At 42.6% G+C, this 24,324-nt stretch overlaps 1 protein-coding gene across 1 annotated transcript in view; it reads left to right on the top strand.

Moving 5' to 3' along the window:
• Positions 1 to 24,324, top strand: part of frem1b (Fras1 related extracellular matrix 1b) — a 134,679-nt gene that overhangs the window by 93,051 nt on the left and 17,304 nt on the right. The window contains exons 27-29 of the mRNA XM_084011537.1: positions 4,758 to 5,178; positions 16,571 to 16,772; positions 16,865 to 17,009. Coding sequence (XP_083867663.1) covers positions 4,758 to 5,178; positions 16,571 to 16,772; positions 16,865 to 17,009 — 768 coding nt within the window. The remainder of the gene's footprint in view (positions 1 to 4,757; positions 5,179 to 16,570; positions 16,773 to 16,864; positions 17,010 to 24,324) is intronic.

The raw sequence follows: 24,324 nt of genomic DNA, 5'->3' as shown, positions 1-24,324 counted from the left end.
GTGATGGCAAGCACAGACTCCCGCCCCACTTGAAAATCTTGTAGAATACTGTCGATGCATGTGGAGACTTTCGCTGCTGTGTGAGCGGTTTGAAGCTCAGACGTATCGAGGACGACATTTCTCATCTCCCAGTCCTCATCGATGAAATGGGCTAAGAGCGTAACATAGGACTCGGAAGCCAAAGAACTCCACCCATCAGTGGTCAGTCCGAGGTTTTCTCCACGCATCATTCCCCTAATGCCATTTTTGGTTGTGTCGTACAGCTTCGCTATTTTACCGCTGATGGTCCGGAAACAGGGTATCTTGAATCTTGGCTCTAACTCGTGAATCAAAGCTTGAAACCCGCTCCCATATATCACGGTAATGGGCCTCATATCTTCGCTAATGAACCTTGCCAGCAAATCTGTCACTCTATTTTGACGGGCATATGGAAGGCCTTGTGAAGATGATAGCATCGTGTCGATTCTGGCCTGCTTCGGCCCTAATCCCTCCCCCTCCACCTCCAAGAGGGGTAGACAGGTGGGCTCTCAAGTTGCTGGTTGTCCCGTGGTATGAGAGTTTGCTCCTACATATTCTACACATTACATTACATTACTTTGGACATTTTCGAACCCAAAGTAGCGACACACGTTGCTTTTGAGATGGCCAGGAGTGTAAATTTTGATCTCCTCCTCGGGGGCTGTTGTCGATATTGACGCGGCCATTGTTATGCAAAATTGGCGCAAACCAGGACGATAACATCACCTATAGGAGCCCAGATGACCAATGATAGCCTTGCTATTGAGCTCGCGATTCACACAACTTCACCAGGCGTGAAAAAGCCTCGGAATCTAAATTGAAAACAACGTTCAGGCAAAGACATTTACAAAAAATAATGGCCATAACAGGTTCGAATATTAAGGGCTGCCTAATATTCGTTCGAATATATATATATATATATTTTTTTTTTGATAATCAAATTATATTCCAATAACGAAGTTCGGAGTCAAAGCCCTACACACAACATGGCCAAAGAAAGGAATCTGGGCAGCAAGAAGAGAGAATGTCGGAAGATGAGGAGCTTTCTCTGCTGCAGTATGTTTATCTGCTTTTCCAGCCAATTTGGCAACAGTGGGGGGCGAGAAGGGGGGGGGGGGGGGGGGGGTTGCAGACCCCAAGTTTGTAAACTAGACCTCTGCTGCTGCGACCAGCTGGTTGTCTGGCTCTAAAAATGCTGGTCAGATCACAGCCAACACTCAGAGACTGAGAAAATGGAGGATGATGAGACGGACAGGGGGAGAGAAGGACACACAGAGAGACATGGGAACAGACAGACAGACAAACAGAGAGACAGACAGAAAGAAAGAAAGATTGTATCAGGACAGATGATAATTTTAGATTGTTGGCCTCTGAACAACACACACACCTGTGCATTATTCGTGTAGGTGTGTGAGTGTGTCTGTTGCCGTGACAGCAGATGATGAATGGGCATTACTAGGAGAATAACAACAGCATTGGCAGACAACGGTAGCCAGCGCGCCGGCCACAGACAGCCATCCCTGGGCAAATATGTCGTCATCACAGCCAGATGTTACACCAGGACCTGAGTCTGTGTGTGTGTGTGGGTGGTGGCCGGTGTGTGAGGCTTGGGGCAGTTAGTCAGCTGCAGGGCCGCGTGGCAGATTATAATGGCAGAGGGCTGAGAGGAAGACAAAACACACACACACACACACCTGTGTAGGTTACATTACAGTGTTAATTGACAGTTGACCTGAAAAATAAGCTGTGTGTGTCTACAATTTAAAAGAGGCCTTTAGGATCTACTCACAAATAATTTTGCTTCCATAAAACTGTGGGGATCTCACGAGACAAATGAAACAGAGGATGGTAAAAAAAAAAAACGTGCAGCACATGGGGAATATGGTCTTTCATTACCCTGGTAAATATGGTTAAGTTTTTAATTCTACAATAATATCTGAAAAAGCTCAGCGATGTTGTAAAACCACAGAATACAATTAACAAAAGTGTACCATGATTCACACGTATTTCAGGATCCACAAACATGTATTCTTTAACTTGCATACCTTACTCTATTTACGCATTGACGAATCCATTTCTACACGTGAAACAAGGTTTGCATGTTTGCGGATCTCCTCCTGTGAGTTTGTGAACATCGGAACATTTGTGACTTCTTTCTTATTGATAACTTTTACCAGCACAGATCTGTAGAATAAACCTTACAAAATGTGAGGTGCTATCATTTGTACACCTGTATTTCTGTTTTGTAAAGTTATATCCAAATATGGATATGATATGCAAATATGTAGAACTTAGGCTGTAAATGTGTATTTGAATTTCACAAAAAAATAAGAGATGTTTCGCAAATGTTAATTGTTACTTGTAATAAGTACTCTTCAACTCATATTTACACATTTACGGATCCATTTCTCCGTGTGAAACTGGGTTTGCATGTTTGCAGGTTGCTTCCTGTGAGTGTGTTTGTCATTTTGTCCAATCCGTGCCGCAGTGATCTGTAGAATTTAATCCTGTAAAGTTAAGGTGCAGTTAGACAGGTCCACCAGCAGGCGACGATCGTGTGGTGCTTGAGAGAAGACGAGTGAGCGAATGTTGTTCATTCATTCTCCACACTGATGTCTGCTCAGAAGGAAGACATCGCAGCCGAACTGAAGCAGTGGCATTTCTTAACAATATGTTGGCCTCAGCGGGGACTGTCAGAACCTGGTCTCAGCGGGGACCATCAGAACACGGTCTCAGTGGGGACTGTCAGAACCTGGTCTCAACTCAACTCAACTCAACTCAACTTTATTTATATAGCACTTTAAAACAACCATAGTTGAAAACAAAGTGCTGTACAGAGACATAAAACAATTAAAACACTAAAATAAATAAAACAGACAGTAAAACAGGTATTTCATTGTTTTTAAAAGCAATTAGAAACAATAAAACAATAAATCAAAGCAGGGCCATAAAAACACTAAAACAAGAGTAAAGTCTCATGTGGAGTTGAAAGCCAGGGAGTAAAAATGGTTTACACGGTCTCAGTGGGGACCGTCAGAACCAGGTCTCAGTGGGGACTGTCAGAACCCGGCCTCAGCGGGGACCGCTAGAACCCGGACTCAGCAGGGACCATCAGAACCTGGTCTCAGCGGGGACCGTTAGAACACGGTCTCAGTGGGGACCGTCAGAACCCCATCTCAGCAGGGACCGTCAGCACACAGTCTCAGTGGGGGCTGTCACAACCCGGTCTCAGTGGGGACCGTCAGAACCCGGTCTCAACGGGGACTGCCAGAACCCTGTCTCAGTGGGGACCGTCAGAACCCGGTCAACTCCGACAACAACCGGGCAGCAACTGGTTGTTGCAACTCGCCTAGCGTCGCTCTTCTATCCAGCATAGCAGCGGCCCATGGTGGAGATTTAAATGGTAAATGGCCTCATTTATATAGCGCTTTTGTCCAAAGCGCTTTACAGTAATGACTGACATTCACCCATTCATACACACATTCACACACCAACGGCAGAGTCAACCACGCAGGGCGACAGCCAGCTCGTCAGGAGCAATTGGGGTGAGGTGTCTTGCTCAGGGACACCAGGCACTCAGCTAGGAGGAGCCGGGAATTTAGTGAGAGATTTGCTGGCATTTCAGAATTGAGGCCAGACAATCACCGTCAACATGTGGTTCTATCCATCACGGGGTATCATAACTGTGACCCAATGCTCCATATTGCCCCACAATATTTTGTAGATGGAAGAGCATCTGATAACACATAGGTAACATTGTTAACAATAGCCATGTCCCTTGGTTATGTTTATTATGATAATGTTAGGTATTTTCTTACTTGTGAATGAGCCATATAACAAGTCAATTAGCGATGTTGCACTACCAACGCTCTCTCTTCCACCTCCACAGTAGACAGGCAGTGCATGTTCGCATGTTCTGGACACACACACATGCCTTGTATGTTAGTTGTTAGATTAGATTAGTTTATTTAGACATAGTGTATGTTTTTTTGTTTATTGTTAATACAACTTTTTTTTTACATAATACTGTGTTTATTAATATTGCATAAGACTGAATGCTATCAACTACTGCTCTGCAAAGAATTCCAAATTCCTTCAGACGTGAGTTGTTAAAGGTAAGTGTAGGGGCCATGTATTTGTTAGTATTTAAGTGGTGTTTTATCATTTAGAGTACTGTTGTTTTGGTGTTATATTCTAGTGTGCTTATTCAGATAACATTTTTTATAGTATTTTCTTTGGTAGTTATTTGTTTAGTTAAGTATTTTCTTGTTTAGCATATTCATTTTGGGGTATTAAGTACTCTGTTTTGAATTGGTTAATACTGTGGGCACCTGAGATTATACAGGTAGGTAGTCAGGTATAGGACCAGAATGGTCCAATAACTTATGAGTTTATTTTGCCTGCGTACATCACCTCCCCATGGTGCATAAGTGGCCCTTTGATTATGATTTAGAATTATATGTTTGACGGACAAATGGCCACTACGGTAACTTTATTAAAAAGTGTTCATTTATTATTAATCAAATTTCTAATTTGATATTTACATTAAATGAGACTTAATTCAATTGTGAATTGACTATTTTTCACTTTCTAAAAGGGTGGTGCCCTGAGAATGATTTAATACAAATTAAATAATTTTTTAAGTATTAATTATTTTCAATAATTAATTGCTTCACAAAACAATATTCCAATTCTGCTCCCTAGTGATGCACAACACCTGCTTACTTTTGTCTTCACAGTTTTGTCGTCACCAATGGTGAGTCGTCCCACAGTGGCACCCTCTACTTCACCATCGAGCATGGCGACCACATCCCGCCTACTCTGCAACACAACACAGGTCTCCAGCTGCAGGATGGCTCCACAGAGACCATCAACTCTAACCAGCTGCAGCTCACTGACCCCGACACTTCCGTCAGCAATCTGACTTACGTCATCACTCAGCTGCCATGCTATGGCAAACTGCTACTGAGAGGAGTCCCGCTATTGCAGCCGGCAGCGTTCATCCAGACGGATGTGGATGGGCTGAACCTGGCTTACCGACACGACCCGAGCAGCCCGACTGACATTGACAGGTTCTACTTCCAGCCAACCGACGGAAACAACAAAGGCTACCTTGAGTTTGGACAGCTGAGAGAAGAGCCTGCTGTCTTTAACATACAGGTGAGCAGCACACATAAAATTCCAGTTGTCCGCTGTCTTTAGATTTTCATTTCCGCAATCTTTAATTCCGTCTCTAGTTTGCCTCTCAAGGTCTGCACGCCAATTCAGTGTGGGCACACGGCCCTGCAGGGGCATTTACATATGCTAATAAGGAAGAACCGGGACGCGCTTTTAATTTACGAAGACGTGAGATTCATTACTATAAGAACACAGGTGCGAATATTTCTGCAGTTTAAGAACACGTCATGAATCCAGCGTAGGTTTTTCTTAGAAACTTTCTGAAGAACAAATTTAAGAAGAAACGTTTTGACTCCAAATTCTGCTCGAGTCAAAGACGGATGCATGTTAATTTCTGTAAATAGACCCTTTAGAAATAGGTTTTATATGGTGCAATTGCATTTTGATTTAGACTGCACATTATGATTATTTTAATTAATAATTGGAGAGTTCAAGACGCCCCACAGACACACACCCTCCCCTCTGTGCTCCTTCGAGCTTGTATCGTCACCCCTCGCAGCCTCCCAGCTCCCTCTTATTTTACGAAAATATTTAACCGAAATGTGTTTCTGAAAACATTTTAGGCGAGAAATAAGCTATGCAGTTGCTGAATCTGTCTTTATTTTAGATCAACAACGGTCAGTTTAAAAGATTATCGAGAGCTTGCGGGCGGCGGCGCCGTCTCTCGACACTCACCGCGCTGTGACGGCATTGCAAGGCTTCTTACATAGACAATGAATGGGAACATTCCCTCCGCTATGAACTCAGGCAGGTGATGTGAAGTGATGACACATTATCCGTGTAAATGCAGCGGGTGCCGGTCGGATTTCTCTCTCACCCCGACTGCAGTACGTCCCCGATCCCAAACTGCTCGGCGATCAATCGTCACAATCCCCCCCCCCCACCCGCTGATGCCGCAGCCTCAGCCAAAATCACATGAGAGCCCTGCTCCATACCTGAACTGCTCAGGGCAACAAGTGTCTTGTCCGCTCGTAGTTTCAAACACGGAAGTGAGTTGGGGAGAGACGTGAGCAGGAGAGTGAGCGAGGATTGGATCGGAACATTTAGCCAATAGTAGCCATGCGGACCGGATAGCTACTATTGGCTAAAGTTTGGCTCAAGTGAAAAATCGTAGACTAGAGCTTTAAATAAGGAAAAACTTGCAAACAAAACTAAAGGGATCCCTTTACCAGGATGGACAGAAGTACAAATTAACGTTTGTATAGATGTACAGAATAAACAACAAAGATTACAACATTCAATTTTACAGAAATGATACATGGAAAGAGAGCAGTAAAATAGAAATGGCAGAACAACTAGTAAAACTTGATTACTAACTAGAAAAACAGCAGCAGATGTTATAACATAATCACCTTAACAATAAAGCAGAAACAGTACCATACTAAATAATAGAAATATGACGAAGTAATAATAGCAGGAGGTATCATGCAGGGCCATGGCAGCAGGTACAACCACGGGCCAGCTTCATATGCACAGCTGGACCAAAGACTCCTGGGAAGAAGTCAACTGTGTTCTGCTGCTTGAACATGTAATTATGGTATCAATACCTTTACTTTCATAGAGGATCTAATACTTCCTCGACCACTGGATATCATGCAAAGCACTTCATATTAAAGTTTGCAATAAAAACGTTTTAGGAATCTTTGCTACGTAAATATTGTAATGGAATGAAATGAAAACATAGAAACATAAATCATGATGATAAACATGTTTCATGGGTTTTTAATAGGCTGATTATTACACAGGACAAGAGTGACACCCAGTGGCTGAAACACAGAACTGAACACATATCACTGTCTTCCGCTGTTTGAGGCCTAATCTCAATGTCCACAATCACAGACTCACAGACTTTGATGCGCTTTCCCGTTGAGTCCTTGAGGGCTTAGGCCTGTCCCAATGTCAAATCATTAGGCGCATTTGCTCACTGACGTTTTGAGCCTTATTGATGCAGACTTTGCCTTAGGGAATAACCCACAGTTCATAGCGTTGAAACGTGAAACAGGGTTTCCAGGTGAAGCCCGGAAGAATAAAATAAAAAGTGAACAAAGAGGACGGCACATCTGTGGTATTACATTAACACAACAGTAACGTTAAAGATTTAATATGGGGCCCTGCAATAGACTGGCGTCCTGTCCAGGGTGTACCCTGCCTTCGCCCAATGACAGCTGGGATCGGCTCCAGCCCCCCCGTGACCCTAAAATACAGGATAAGCGGTAGAAAATGGATGGATGGATGGATGGATTTAATATGGAGGGGAACATGGTGGATAGTGTAGACACCTAGTTAACAAGCTCTCCCAAGGGGGTTTAAAAATCCACAAATAAATGTAACTCAACAGATGAAAGCAAGGCATAAGTGGAGGAAACAAACGAGGAAGCATGTTCATGAGTGTGTAGTTCAGAACTATTTGGAAGTGCACTTTCTGGGAGTAGTATATCATAATGTAATCTAACACTGTCAAAATAATGTCGCTGAATGTAAATGGTCTGAACATACCAAAGAAAAAACAGACAAAACTGAAGAAGCAAAAAGCACAAATTATATTTCTATATTACAGTTCATACAAAGGGGGATGTCGGCCCGGGTTCCTTCTGTGTGGGGTTTGCATGGGGATAGGTTGATTGATAACTCTAAAATTGCCCGTAGGTGTGAATGTGAGCGTGAATGGTTGTGTGTCTCTACATGTTAGCCCTGTGATAGACTGGCGACCTGTCCAGGGTGTACCCTGCCTTCGCCCAATGACAGCTGGGATCGTCTCCAGCCCCCCCGCGACCCTGAATACAGGATAAGCGGTAGACAATGGATGGATGGATGGATGGACAAAGGGGGATACAGAAGACAGGTTGAAACTTTAATGTCAAACATGATTCAATTTGATTATGAAAAGGAGCTCAAAGATATGGATGGGAGGTATATTATAGTAAAGGGTAGATTTGAAAATGAACCAATAACATTCTTCAAAACCTTATTTGATGTCATAGCTGTTGAAGCAGAGGGAACCTTAATATGTGGGGGAGATTATGAATCATAATATGGACACGAGGAGCCTCAAAAGGAATATACGGCAGTAAACGAGATTTATAAACATATCACTGGAGGAGATGGGGAAAGTAGACAAATGGGGAAACCTACATCCTCTGGATGAGGATTTTACACAGCTGCACATGAAGTTAATTCGCAGATAGATTACTTCCTGGTGTACCAGAGTGACAGCTTCAGAGTGAAGGAAAATGAGGGGGGCTCAGATGTGTCAGACCATAACCCTCTCTACCTAAAAACCAACATAAACTACAGGAAAAGACACAGTATTGAGACTCAGTGTAGGAATTTTGAATAATGAACAAATAAGAGAGAAAATAAAAGCAGAAATAAAAAGATATATCGAGGAAAATAACAATGGAGAGGTGGACCCTACAATATTGTGGGATGCTATGAAAGCTATCATTAGGGGTAACTGAAGCAGCACATTAGAGGCATACAAAAAAATATACAGATAATCTGAGGGAATCGGAACAGGAATATCAGAATACAAATGATACATAAACTTATCAACAGATCAAGATATTGAAAACAAAGATAAATTACTTGCTATTGGAAGAAGTTGAAAAAATAATAAGTTTCTGAAACAGAACTACTATGAAGCAGGCTCCAAGGCTACTAAATTGCAAGCGAAACGAATACGAAAACAACAAGTGCTAAGCAACATATGTAAAATCAGAGTTCCATATACAAGTCAGTTAACCCACAACCCAAAAGAGATAGAGAAAATATACTATGTGTACTATATACACAGCCAGACTCTGCGGATGAAGAGGAAATGAGAGTGTTTCTAAATTCACTGGACCTGCCATCGATCGGTAATATTCAAAATGATAGGCTAACGGCCGATATTACAAAGGAAGGGGTAAAAGATACAATGAGTGCATTAAAAAATAATAAATCACTAGGCAGTGATAGCTATCCCGCAGAGTGGTATAAAATGTTCAAAGACGAGCTCACACTATTACTCTTGGTGTCTTTTAATTGGACACTCCAAAACAATGAAACACCTCCATCCTGCACTGAAGCAATCATTACAGTCATCCACAAACAAGGGAGACAAAGAGCACTGTGGAAATTACAGACCAATCTCGTTGCTAAACGTGGATTATAAAATTTATGTAAAATATACACAAAAATTATTTCAAAACGACTGAATATTTTAATGACAGAAATTATAGATAGCAAACCCAGTACAATGTGAGAAGAACTTTGCATATCGTAGACGAAGCACAACAGAAAAAAACAAAGCATTATATTAGTAAGCATTCGACTGTGTGAATTGGAGATTTTGTATCAAGTGCTAGAGCGATTTGGATACAACAGAATCAGTACAATGCATAAAGACTCTATATCAACAGCCCTCCGCCAAAATGAAAATAAATGGAAGTCTGACTGATAAAATATATTTGCAAAGGTCTACCAGAGAGGGTTGTTGCGTATCACCCACTTTGTTTGCTCTTTTCGTAGAACCGTTGGCGCAAGCAGTTTCGTCAGAACGAAGAACTGGAGGGAGTAATGGTGAACGGAACAGAACAAAAAATAAGACTTTTTGCTGATGATGTCATAGCCCTCTTAGAAAAAACAAACAAATCACTCCCTATACTGATGAAACTTTTAGAAACACGCAGGCAACTCTTGGGATATAGGGCCCTAGTTTCGTGGCGCAGGGCAGGGTGGCGGCGCAGGGTGGCGGAGCCGGCGCAATGCAAGTTTCGACCCGCGCAGCCTTGCGCACCGTCAGTTTGGCAGTTTGGTGGATCGCCTGCGCCAAGATGGGTGTGGCGGCGCAGCAGGGGGAGGCGTCACAGATTCAGCTTGGCGTAGCGGAAGTTTCGTGGCAAAAAGCCTCGCCGAGACTGCGCTGAAAGCTCGCCAGCTCCAACCTGGTCTACTTTCGGCGCAAGGCGTAAATAAAGTCCATTCATTCAATGCGAATCACAGCTGGCGGAGTGGAAGTTTGGCTGACGGCGCGCAGTGCGTACACGTCACCGAGACCTCACAGGCAGGTTTCCACAGTTCCAGGCACATTTAAATGCAATAAATAATCACAACAAACACTATGTAATGCAAGTAATTGAATCAACACGTGAATTTATATCTATATAGATTGTCCCGTCACATCTGACGTCAGATCAAAGGCGGATGGCACGCGTAACGGAAACTCAGCCTCTCGGACCAAAACATCTCCCTCTCTCTCTCCTGTTTTTTTATAATATCGGCATTGTTATTATTATGATACGCGCGCACAGCGCGTGATGCGCGTGGTGGGAGCGGCGGCGCTGCTTCTGTCATCGGGTTGTCAAGTGACGGAACTTGCACTGAACCTCCCCTAACGCATTAAAGGAGAGGAGAGGAGCTCATTTGATTGGTGAAGATCTGAATCGGCTGTATTAATCTCAGTCCACGTCCTCGTCTCCTCCTCGTCTCCCACTCACGCCTTCTTCTCCTCCCTCTTTCCCACTTGCGCCGGTGGGCGAGACGGGAGGTGTGTCCGCGAGCCTGCGCGAGCCTGCGCGAGCCTGCGCGAGCCTGCGCGAGCCTGCGCGAGCCTGCGCGAGCCTGCGCGAGCCTGCGCGAGCCTGCGCGAGCCTGCGCAAAGTCCAGGCGGACACACCCCGTCGGCGCGGCGCAGGTGCGCTGAAAGCTGACTGCGCCTGGTCTACGAAACTAGGGCCCATAAAGTTAATATATCGAAAACACAGATACTACCACTTAACTACACTCCGTCAAAAGAGATTCAGGATTTATATCATCTTAATTGGAACCTAAAGAAAATATCTGGGGGTCTCCATCACTAAAGGATTATCTAAACTATATAAAGAAAACTAGAAAATTCCCCCGCCGGGAAATTTTGAAAGGGCCACGGGGGCTACTGCCGGAGTGTACATTACGATGAGATTCTTCGAGATTTCAAACGAGACGGAGTTGTTTTAGAGGCAAATACAGAGACTGCTTGCTGACTTAACTGTCAGAGCAGTCCGTTTTGAGTATTTTGACGTACTGTAATTCAAAAACTTTAGATGTCACCATTCTTCTTCTCAGCCACACAGCTCTCGACAACATACCTGAAACATGAATACGGATGTCTGACAACACAAACCAAGCTGATTAATTAAACAATAACTAGTAACTAGAAAATTCCCCCGCCGGGAAGTTTTGAGAGGGAGGCAGTGGGCCGCCGCCCGGGGGTGTGTCTGTAAAAGTTTAAAGTTTAAACGGAGTTTCTAGGTGAAAGTATGCCCCAGCAGAAGACGTTTGACTAAAAAAACTACATTTCCCACTACTAAATGTAGTTTTTAGTACATTCCTGTCCACCAATCAGAGCACACCACTCGTGTTTCCATTTTAAAGTTTAAATGGAGTTTCTAGGTGAAAGTATGGCTGAGCTGAAGACGTTTGACTAAAAAAACTACATTTCCCACTACTAAATGTAGTTTTTAGTACATTCCTGTCCACCAATTAGAGCACACCACTCGTGTCTCCATTTTAAAGTTTAAATGGAGTTTCTAGGTGAAAGTATGCCCGAGCAGACGACGTTTGACTAAAAAAAACTACATTTCCCACTACTAAATGTAGTTTTTACTACATTCCTGTCCACCAATCAGAGCACACCACTCGTGTCTCCATTTTAAAGTTTAAATAGAGTTTCTAGGTGAAAGTATGCCCGAGCTGAAGGCGTTTGACTAAAAAAACTACATTTCCCACTACTAAATGTAGTTTTTAGTACATTCCTGTCCACCAATCAGAGAACACCTGCTGTCACTTCTGAAGATCAAACCCACAGAGTGCCGTCACCGTAGCAACGGCCCTGAGCGCGTGTGTATGAATGCCTTCAAGCCTCTCTCTATCGCTCCATTTTGGAATACTACTAGGTACTATGTCACCGAGCTCAGCTGTCACTCAAGTACTACCAAATACTACCGAGTACTACCGAATACTACCAAGACTCAAGTACTGACAAGTACTAGGTACTATGTATTGTTTGAAAAACTACAACTCTGCCAATCAGAGCGCACCTGCTATCACTTCTGTGAGACGGAGACAGATAGACTCCATTTTAAAGTTTAAATGTAGTTTCTAGGTGAAAGTATGGCTGAGTTGACGATGGACTACATTTCCCACGGACTGCTCCTTCCTGTCCACCAATCAGAGCACACCTGCTGTCAGTTATGAAGATCAGAGCCCCACAGTGCTGTCACCATAGCAACGGCCCTTGGTGCGTGTGTAAGACTGCTTTGGAGCCTCTCTCTGCTTCTTTCTATCGCTCCATTCCCCCTTTGCGGAGGGTCCGAACAAAAGCCTGCCACGCTCACACCGAAACTCCTATCGCCAAAATCTTCGCACCGTTAGCGCATCAAGACTCTGCTGAAGACACTGATCACTTTTATTTTTTCCTAGTGTCAGAAATGTGGACGCTAGGGCGAGTTAGAAATGCTGCTCATTTCAGGTTTCTTTGAAAATCTGTTTCTCATTTTGTATTGTGAGTCAATGGGGAGAAAAACCGACGTGGCCGCGCTTAGAGGTTGCTAGTTCAAATTCTGTAAATCTCACAGAGTTTTTGAGCACATTGTGAGAGACAGGACAAGTTTGTCTACAAAATTGGAAAATATCACGTCTGTAGAGTGAAGATTGTGGCCGGGAGGAGTTTGGAAAGGAAAAAAATCTGAGAAGCCCTCACACTCTAAGCGATGATGTCATCCACTCTAGCCCAGAAGGTTCCGCGCAATACACACCCATTATAATCTCATGATTTCTCCCAAAACGATCATGGTCATTGAACAGTGATTGATCAAAAACTATATGACCTATTGAAACGTGGATTGACACACCAGGACACAAGACTTGTGTCTACGTTTTAAAGTTTAAATGGAGTTTCTAGGTGAAAGTATGCCTGAGCAGCAGGCGTTTGAAAAGCTACGATTTCTGCTTTTTTTTTTTCGCTCGTCCCATTCAAGTCAATGGGAAAATTTCAGTGGTTTTGAAAAATTTGTGTTCGGCTAAGAAAAGTAATGGCACGCCGATCCCGATCGAACCACATGTTTTGATATATAATTTGTCCTACAACTCTTAAAGCTTAAAGGGGACCAACTCTTAAAGCTTAAAGGGGACCTAGCTTAAAGGGGACCAGTGCTCGGTGCGATTGCACCGTGGCCCTAATTATGACAAAGTAAGCCAAGAGATACAAAAGACATTGGAAGATGGACCACTCTGCCGCTAGATTTTAACTCCAGAATGGAAATAATCAAATGAATGTGCTACCTCGGCTCCTCTATTTATTTCACTCTCTGAGGTTTCTCAAACCCAGTTTGTGACCTGGAACAGAATAATATCAAGGTTTATTTGGGCATGTAAAAAACCTAGAATTAGGTTTGAAACTCTCCAGCTGCCAAAAGACTGAAAGAATACTTTGCACCCAGCTGAGAAATTTACTCTGCTGGTGTAAACAAGACTACACAGCAAAGTGGAAAGAAATGGAGAAAGAGTTTGGAGGATACACAATTCAGAATGTGATCAGAGATAAAGAAATGTACAATAAAATTAAAAAATAAAATTGACTCAATTACATTGTTCACTCTAGAATTATGGTCTAGAATTATTAAAAATTATGGGATAAATAAGGACATACATTTGTTAAAGTGGGTTGCATCTGACAGTAATTTCAAATCTGCCAGCTATGACAAGGGATTCAAACAGTGGGAAATTAAGGGAATAATGGTGTAGGAATGTAGGGACGATATTAAAATATATATATATCAATATGGATTAATATCATATACCTGCTCTCGTAAAAAGGGGCACCATCTGTTGGTCGGACAGAACTTTATAGAGTTCACTTTAATGACACTAATGACCACTATTAATTAATTAACAATCAATCAATATGATTTCGATAAATCAATCTTATTTCCTCAGATCATAAGCCCTTGAAATAGGGATCTTTGCATTCTGCACAGGAAAAATATCAACGTACAACAGCGGTTATAATATGAGGATTTTTAAACAAAGTGAATAAAATAATAGACCAACATTGTGAGAGACAAGACATTGAAAATACAGTAAGACAGTAGTAAAACAGCAGAAAAGACGAAAATACTCTTATTTAGAAAAACATAAATGTTATAAATAATAAAATAATAATAATTATAAATACACTAAGATCAATAGGTGCATATGATGTGATCTGTGTGGTGTGCAGAAAGAGAGTCTGTGTCTGTGTGTGTGTGTGTGTGTGTGAGTGTTGGCAAAACAGTAGTAGGCCTACAGAGAGTAGCTCATGAAGTGATATTAACAAACAATTATTTGTTTGAAAAAAAAGCAAACAAACAAACAGTATGGTGACGATGACAGTATAAACACACAGGCCAATTGCTCTGTCAGTTAGAATTGCGCTAGCTGTGCTGCGCTTTAAAACCGTACTCCTTAAAACAGAGGTTTTGGAGTTTAACACGCAGCTGCGCACAGAGTTGCACGTGATTGCTGTGTAACGACTCACACAGGATCAGCTGATCCCTAGTTAAACTTGGGTTAAACTGCTTGGAAACCGGAAGTACTCTGATTTTCTGTTTAAAAACATGCTTCATCATGTACATCGCCTTTCCCCGAGGCGCGCGAGTGAAGATCTGCAGATACAGCAATTGAGATCAAGGTAAAATGCAGCTGCAGGTTAAACCACATATGACACAGCAATGGAGCTTAATAATAATAATAAATAATAATAATAATAAAAAAATAATGATCGGAATAATAGTAATTCAGTCAGACAACTCACGTTTAGAATGTAGCAACAGAACATAGTTTGAGTTTGGAGTCTAGGCTCCGGCATCATCACTCCCCATATGTGATTACATAGAGATGATGGGAAGTGATGATGACTAAATACTGACATGGCAGCGGAGGCACTGACAGCCAAAAGGGGGAAATGGGAAGTGTCGGAGCATAAATAGACCGTAGTAACAGTAGAAAAATGATGGTCAAAAATAGTAATGATAATAATAATAATAATAAAAAATAACAATTGTAGTAATAATAGTGATAATAATGATAAACAGAGAGAAAGAAAAGTTGTGATGATAGCAGTGTAAACATTAAATGATCAACATAGCAATGATAGTAATAGTAATACAAATAACAATGGTAGTAATATTAATACTACTACTACTACTAATAATAATAATTATTATTATTATTATTTTATTTATTATATATGTATTTATATTATATTATATTATTATTAATAATAATAATAATTATTATTATTATTATTATTATTATTATTATTATTATTAAAGGAGTTTGGTTTAATATAGATCTACTGAGGTGCCTGAGACCAGGGAAGGCCTGGCTGACGTGCTCGATATTGAGGAGTGCTACGCTCATTTGATTGCCCTGTGCTAAACAAAAACTTGTAGACAAATCATGATATTGAAATACAAAGTGGTCCATTTATTCCGACACAGCACATTGTCCATAGCAGTTCCCACAAACATAGTACTCTCAGTAGCAAGCGAAGCGTCCGTTCAAGTGGTCAAAAACCCTTTGCCCTTCCGGGTCAAAACACCTGCCAACAACATTGTATTTGGTATACCTATATACCTGAGGCCAATTTGCAGACATGCGCCACCCAGTGTTACACAAAATAAATTACAAGCTGAATACAAAGCAACATTTGGCTCCTACAATAATAATAATAAGAAGAAGAATAAACTGAGAGGGGGGTGACAATAACAAAAAATACTAAAAACATTGTCAAAATATCAGCGATAATAATAATAAAAACAATAGTCTATGATAAACTATGATAGCAATAATGTCAGAGAAATAACAAATAACAACAAACAAAAACAAATAATATAAATAAAAAACAATTAATACCCAAATATGTAATGTGGTTCATGCAAAAAAGGAATAGGGGGTGTGTGTGCTGCCACGACACGTCCCAGCTGTTTCTGTTCAATGGGAGGATAGAGGACTTATTCCAGTTTATGGAGTAGTTGGAATTGTTGGAGACTGTCTATGAGTGAGTGAAACAACCCAAAATAACACAAAAAGGTTCAAAAGAAATGTAATCTGGAAAGTAACCAATAGCTTACAAAATAACCAATGACTAATATTTGTAGAAGACTTAAGGTCTAAAAGTACCAGAACATCTTAAAGGACTGTTCTGAATTAAATATACTTATTATTCTCTGCCATTTCCTACAGCAACAACTTTGCCTCAATATTGTTTATACGTAATCCTCCTAACATAACTTTGAAAAGAAGAAAAAGACAAGCCAGGTTATCCACTCACTAAATCATTTTTAAATTAATATTACTCACCTGCTGTGATCAGGTGGATTGGGTTGACAGGTTACCTCCCAGTGTGACCACTAGACGGAGTCCCAGCACAGTTGTGGATCTGGGCGGCGGGCGTTACGGTATCTTCATCACTTCCGAACACCTGCAGGCCTCCGACCCCGACAGTCCCACAGAGGAGCTGGAGTTCTCTATCACCAGGCCACCGCATTCCGGCTACCTGGAGAACGTTCTCACAGGTGGGCTGTCTGGTAGTTTAAAGTTGCAGTGATAGATGTATTGAGTACAGATACTGTCTCTTCAGTTGGACTGAAACTTCCTGTCCTGCCAGGTGCTTACATCAAAGGTTGCTTCACCCAGTGGGATGTGGACCAGCGAAACGTGGTGTTCATCCTCCCAGCTGACATGGAGGTGACGGCCGACAGCTTCCAGTTCCACCTCATCGATCCGGCAGGAAACACCATGATGCCAGAAATGTACGTTTTTAGTAAGGAAGGATTCGACCAAGATTCAAGATTTGTATTGCCATGTACTTGGTAGCAATGCAAGCATACATTACCAGTAATGAAATCCTTAGTCTCAGTGCAAACCCAACTTTTGAAAAGCAGAAATTAAGTACAGGAGTAACAAATAAATTAAAGTAAAATAAAATGAAATAAAGTAAAAAATCAAATATGGATAAAATAACATTACAATTAAGAGCTGATTTTAATCAGATTTAGAAACATATTTATTGCCCAGAAGGATTTTACACCAACGAGGAATTTATCATGGTGACTAAGGTGCATACATTGAGGACAATAACAATAAACAACAATAAACAAACAAAGTGACTATAATATTTACAATATAAACAGAGACATCAGTGAGCGAGAGAGATGATTGATAAATAAAGATGGAAGGGCTCTACAGGAATGTGCAAAAGATTTTAAAAAAAAAATAGAAGATTGTTAAGAGTTATAAAGTGGTGGGTTTGTGTGCAAATGTCAGTGACAGTGGGGTTGGGGGACCCGGGACTTGTTGAGGATCACAACTGCGGAAGGGAAGAAACTGTTCGTGTGGCAAAAGGTTTTGGCCCTGATGGACCGCAGCCTCCTGCCAGAGGGGAGAGTGTCAAAAAGTCTGTCATCAGGATGGAGGGGTCAGCCACAATCCTGCACGCCTCAGAGCCCTGGAGCTGTGCAGGTCCTGAAGGGATGGAAGGTTGCAGCCAATCACCTTCTCAGCAGAGAGGATGATACGCTGCAATCTGCTCTTGTCCTTAGCAGTGGCAGCAGTGTACCAGACGGTGATGGAGGAGGTGAGGATGGACTCAATGATGGAGGTGTAGAAGTGCACCATCATCTTCTTTGGCAGGTTGAATTTCATCAGCTGCCACAGGAAGAACATCCTCTGTTGTGCTTTTTTAGTGAGGGATCTGATGTTCAGTTCCATTTTAGGTCCTGGGTGATGATGGTGCTGGTGGTGGAGTCGACTGGGGAGCCACACAGGATGATGGGGGAAGGTGGGGCTGGGTTCTTCCTGGAATCCACAACTATCTCCACTGTCTTTAGAGCGTTAAGCGCTCCAAGTTGTTCTGGGTGCACAGGTTGTTCTGGCTGCACGGGTGTTGTCCGTGAACTTCAGGAGCTTGACGGACTGGTGACTAAAAGTGCAACGATTGATCAAGATCAGGGGAGAAAGAACGCAGCCTTGGGGGGATCCGATACTGATGGTCTTTTTCCCCACCAGCAGCTGTTTGTTGCACAGTGAGCGCACATATAGCGATAGCAGAGTACGATTTCCGCGCTGACAGAGACACACGAGCGCACCAGATCACTTCCCTCTCCTCTGCGGGAGCAAAGGTGAGCGCACCTTTGACCAGTATATCCAATAATTCAACAGATGGGAGCGGAAAAGTGGCGAATAAGTCCGCTGAAGTGGTTGCCCTTATAGACAAGAGTTCTTCTCTATTGAAAGAGCACCGAGTATTCAGGCAAAAAGTTAAATTAACAAACAAAACAAGACAAAACAACGCGCACCAACACACCGAGGCTACCATCCGTTGTGCCATCTTGCTAAATATTGTTATAAATCTTTCAGTGCAAGAGTGCTAAATGTAAACAGATGTTAAAGTAAACAGTGTAAACAATAAATAATTGTATTGTTCTTAAAGTGGCAAGTGTGTGTGCTTAGCTCAGCAGTTCAGTAGTCTGATGGCCTGTGGAAAAAAACTGTCTCTGAACCTGCTGGTCTGGGTTCAGATGCTCCTAAACTGCCAGGATCCGCTTTGTCTTCTTCCTGCAGCGCTGACTGTAGAGGTCCTGAATGGCTGGCAGCTCAGACTCAGCAGTCTCTCAGGAAGGCGTCTGATTGGTCCATCCTGCGCTGTATTGTCCGCATCACCGGCTGCTCACGCTTCAGTCTCTGCCTGTAGGATGGTAGCAGCAGGACCATGGCGATATATGATTTGCCGAAAGCTGGGCTTTGTAGGCATGTCCGAATGAAGTGTAAACATAGTCCAGGATGTTTTTCACCAGAAGTTGAAAAGTTCACATGTTGGTGATATTTCGGCAGGACTTTCTTTAGGTTGGCTTTGTTAAGGTCCCCAGCCACGATGAATGCAGCCTCCAGTTGTGAACTTTCCTGTTGGCCTATAACTCCAGTTCCATAACTACAGTTAGTCCAGTGCCCATGTGGTGTTTCTGTTTATGGGGATACAAACAGCTATGAAAACTATAGCTGTGAACTCCCTGGGCAGATAAAAAGGTCTAAATTTGATCATGGGGTGATCGAGATCAGGGGGCAACCCTATACATTCTTAAAGGAAAACAAACAGTAGGGCAGTTCAGATTAGTGGTGGGCGGTACCACTAATCGATATTGATCGATATATCGATCCAACGTTGGTATTGATATTGATCGATACCAGCGTAATGGTATCGATACTTCAGTTCCTGTACTGTCCGCGTTGCTGCGGAGGCGACCTGTCTGTCTGTTTCTGTGTAAGTGTCGCTACTTTGAGTGCCGCTGCTGCTGTCACAGCGCGGAGCACAGCCAGGCAGGCACACTCTGCTCCTCCTCCCCCCTCTTGTGCTTTAATGTCAAATGACCCAGGTAAACAAGCAAGAAGTGCTGATGGCCCACTACTCACACAGATGATGCGAGACGGAGCGGAGGAATGGCGGACACTAGAAAGAGGAGCGCTGTGTGGCTTTATTTTGAAGTCACAAATTAAACAACAGCAAAGTGTGTAGTTTGTAAAAAGCCTGTAAAATACATTGGCAATACAACTAATTTATACAAACACATGAAAAACCACGCCGAGGAAAATGCCGAGCTTCAGAGACGAAGAGAGGAGGAGAGAAACCCCCCACCCCCTGGCCCCGACAGTCCCACACCACTGACCCAGAGGCAGCGGTCATTAACAGAGGCCTTTCAGTTTGGCAGAAAATATCCAGGTAGATAATAGTGGTGAAAGTAATATTTTGGCCATCTTCAACATTGGATAATACATACTTTTAAGTGCAACTGGTAATTTGTTACTTTAACCAACTCAACAAAGTATAAAGTATGCCAAGACCTTGAAATAATACATTTATCCCATTGAAACGTGTTATTTAAATGAATACACTGAATATAATATGGCTCAGATTATATTGGATATAATTACATATATATTCGTGCTAACTGTGAAAGGGATACTGTATGATTACTATATTTAAACTACAAGTAGATGTGCTAGAGACTTAATTATCTTATTATTTCATTCAGCTGATTCCCCAAGAGCAGTGGAGATTACGAGGAGCCTGGCAGAAATGGTTGTAAAGGACCTGCAACCTCTTTCCGTGGTGAAAGATGACGGCTTCCGAAATTTTGTGAGGACACTTGACCCAAATAGGAAGACTTTAATGTAGAGGAAACTACCATCTCTTTATGAAGACTGCTGCATTAAAGTAAGACAGGCATTGAGTGGTGTGGACTGTGTTGTCCTTACCACTGACATGTGGACATCAAGAGCCACAGAGGCGTATTTAACAGTCTCATGCCACATCATAGATGAGCACTGGCACATGCAGGCATACGTGCTAGAAACATGCCCTGTTCCGGGACCCGGAAACACATCGCAGACAATATTTGCTTGCAATTGACCAGAATTGCAGAAGAATGGAGCATAACAAACAAGATCCTGGCGGTCATCACAGATAATGCTGGAACATGGTTGCTGCTGTGCACAAAGCAGGTTGGACACACTATCCATGCTTTGAGCACACATTAAATTTGGTGGTAAAAGACTCTGTCAAGGCTCACCCTGATATACTTCGGATTCAACAGAAAAGCAGTGCTGTTGTTGCTTTCTTCCACCATAGCACTAAAGCTGCAGACAAACTCAAAGACATTCAGAAGCAGCAAAAGTTCCCGGAACACAAACTCATCCAAGCAGTTGAGACAAGGTGGAACTCTGTTTTCTATATGTGGGAGAGATTGTCTGAGCAAAATGAGGCAGTTACCACAGCCCTCTGCCTCCTTGGAAAGAGCTCACTGCTTAAGTGAGGAAGAATGGTCTGTGATCAGTCTCTCCATAAATGCACAGAGACCTTTTGAGGAAGCAAACAGGGAGGTATCATCAGAAAAAAACATTTCAACTTCAAAGGTGATTCCCCTGGTGTCAATGCTTCTGAGAAACATTGCAACTTGTGAGATCCAAGGCAGCAAACTAGCTGCTGATATGCAAAGTCGCTGTCGTTTCAGGGCTGTTGAAACCTGCTATGGTCTTGCTGTCAGCATGTACCTGGACATTAGATTCAAAACGCTGGGATTCCGTGACTCTGCAAATGTTGAGCCTGTAAAAGCTTGACTTGTCACATAAATGCAGTCAGTGAGGCAGACCTCAACACCTTCATCAAGCTCTGCCACCAACACTGCCACCAGCACTGCCACCAGCTCTGCCCCAGCTCCTGCAGCTACTTCAAGCTCATCAGCAGGGGCTGCTGCATCCCCACCTGCAGCAAAGGGTGGCATATGGGCTGAATTTGACTCTCAATTCCTGGCATCTCAGCAGTATTGGACAACTGGCACTGATGCCCTAATCGAAATGCGGAGGTACTCAGAAGAGAGGCCAATTGCTAAGGATCAGAATCAACTACATTGGTGGATAAACAATGCAGCAACATTCCCTTGTCTAAGCAAACTTGCCAGGAAAAACCTGGGAGTGGTTGCAACATCGGTGCCAGCCGAGAGGATCTTTTCCAAGGCAGGAAAAGAATTAATAAGTCAAAGGCAATTAAACCAAAAAATGTGAACATGATACTGTTCCTAAACATGAACCTCTAAAACTGCACAGGGCCCATGGGAGGCTTCTGGTAATATCTTTGAACTCAAGGCTTTGGGGGGTTGTTTAGTTATTTACACTTTATTTACTGTATTTTTTAGAAATGTTTCTTTACTTTTAATAATTTTTTTTCCAAAGCCAGAAAAGAAGTGCACTTAAGGGCAGAAATGTTGCTTTATTTTTGTATTCATTTTTGTATTCTACTTGAAAGAAAATAATTTATTTATAACATTTGTGGTGCAATGATAATTTACACTTTGTTTATTTAAGAAAGGAAGTTCACTGAAGGGAGAGAATTTGTTTTAATTTGTTCTCAAGTGACAACTGTGTGCACTGTTTTGTTTGTATTATGTTAATAAAGTATTTTACTTATAAACTGTCCTTGATGGATTACTATTAACTAATAATTAACTAATTAATAATCCAAGTGAAAGGACGGAGCAGCGTGAAAGGAGCGCTGTAAGTATCGGTATCGGCGATACTGACTACAAATCTTACGGTATCGCCCACCACTGGTTCAGATTGTCTCGTCAAATAGGATGGAACCACAAAACTTTTTTTTTTAATTACCATTTCCACTCGCCTTTTCCAGGTGTGCCAATAATTATGGACTGAACATATACTTTTTTCTTTCAGATTTTCTTTCTAAAATTTGGCTCGTTTGATCTTTAAAAATGCACATTTTTCAATGACTTAATTGTTCAAGTCATGGATTCAATTCAATTCAAATCAATTGTATTTATAGTGTCAAATCACAACAGAAGTCATCTCAGGACACTTAACACATTGAGCAGGACTAGAATACGCTCCAAATTTCAAGAGTCAACACAATTTCAAAGTCCCAACAACCCCCAGGGGCAAGCATTACAGCGACAGTGGCGAGAAAAAACTGCCTCAATAGGCTTTTAGGCAGAAATCTCGTGTAGCCCAGGTCCTTGGGTTCCAACTGCATTTGGTGTTGGTAGTATGGTAGTAGTAGCATTAGCAGTAGTGGTGGTATTAACAGAAGCAATAGTATCAACAGTAGTAGTCCATAGCAGCAGGCACAGCCACGCCGAGATGGATCCATCCCAACCACGTCGCCGTAGACCAAAAAGCAGTAGTAGTTGAGCAGTCACACAATGGGCAGGTGGAGCTACAATGTGGTGTTTCCAGCGTCAGGCCAGTTAGCAGTCTGCATCAGTCAGGACCTCAGTGGACTCTGCTGGACCAGAAAGCATAGCCAGACTCCCGGGAACGATCCCGGAAGTAGTCAAGTTAGTGACAGTAGAGATGCCGATTTTAGTCAATTACTTTAATTAAAAATATTGGCGGTAAGAGGCAAACAAGACCACAACATCGGTGCAGTCCGGATCAGGTTCCACCACGGTCCAGGGAGACCTGAGAGCACAGGGACTCTGGGGGAACATACAGAGAGAGAGAGGCTCAGTGTGTCACTATAATCCCCCAGCAGTCTAGGCCTATAGCAGCTTAACCAAGAGCTGGCTCAGGGCAAACCTGAGCCAGCCCTAGCTATAAGCGGTGTCAAAGAGAAAGGTTTTAAGCCTACTCTTAAATGTGGGAACAGTGTCTGCCTCACGAACCAGAACCGGAAGACAGTTCCACAGAAGAGGAGCTTGATGGCTGAAAGCTCTGGCCCCTGTTCTAATTTTGGAGACTTTAGGAACTACATGGATGTCTTTAACCATTTTATTCTCCATACAGAGAGAGGGCAAAGGCATTGAGCCAATCCTGGCACATGGTGGCAGGAAGGTCTTAATCCTTTTCAATGTTGAAAAGCACCTCTCTGATTCAACTGTGATCATTGGAGTAGGGATCATGATCTTCAATCTTCAATATCAAGAAGAATAATGTTGTGTGTGCTTATGCACCTAACAGCAGTTCACGGTATCCGGCCTTCTTGGAGTTTCTGGGGACAGTCCTTGAAAGGTTCCCACATGGGAAACGATGGAGACATCTAGAGTGGGGTGATTGGGACGGACTACCTGATCTGAACCCAAGTGGTGTTTTGTCATTGGACTACTGTGCTAGTCATGGACTGTCAATAACAAACACCATGTTTGAACATTAGGTTGCTCTTAAGTGTACCTGGTACCAGAACACCCTAGGCCAAAGAGCTATGATCGACTTTGTAGTCATATCGGCAGATCATCGGCCGTATGTTTTGGACACTCGCGTGAAGAGAGGCAAAGAGGTGTTCACCACTCACCACCTGGTGGTGACTTGCATCAGATTGAGGGGAAGCTGTCGGACAGACCTGGTAAACCCAAACAGGTCATTAGGGTGAGCTGGGAATGTTTCTGTCAAAGAGCTCTTCAACTCACACCTCGGGTTTTTCATGCACCCAGGGTAGGAGCCCAGTGTTCAAAGCCTCCATTGTTGAAGCAGCTGCAAGGAACTTTGGCCAGAATGTCATCGGTGGCTTGGTTAGCCCAGGAGTCTCTGGAAACAGCAGACAGGTGTCAAAGGGCCAAAAGGACT

This window comes from Eutrigla gurnardus, assembly GCF_963514095.1.
Source record: "Eutrigla gurnardus genome assembly, chromosome: 6".
Lineage (NCBI taxonomy): Eukaryota > Metazoa > Chordata > Actinopteri > Perciformes > Triglidae > Eutrigla > Eutrigla gurnardus.
Note: the sequence above shows the minus strand (reverse complement) of the source record. Positions and strands in the feature narration are given on the sequence as shown.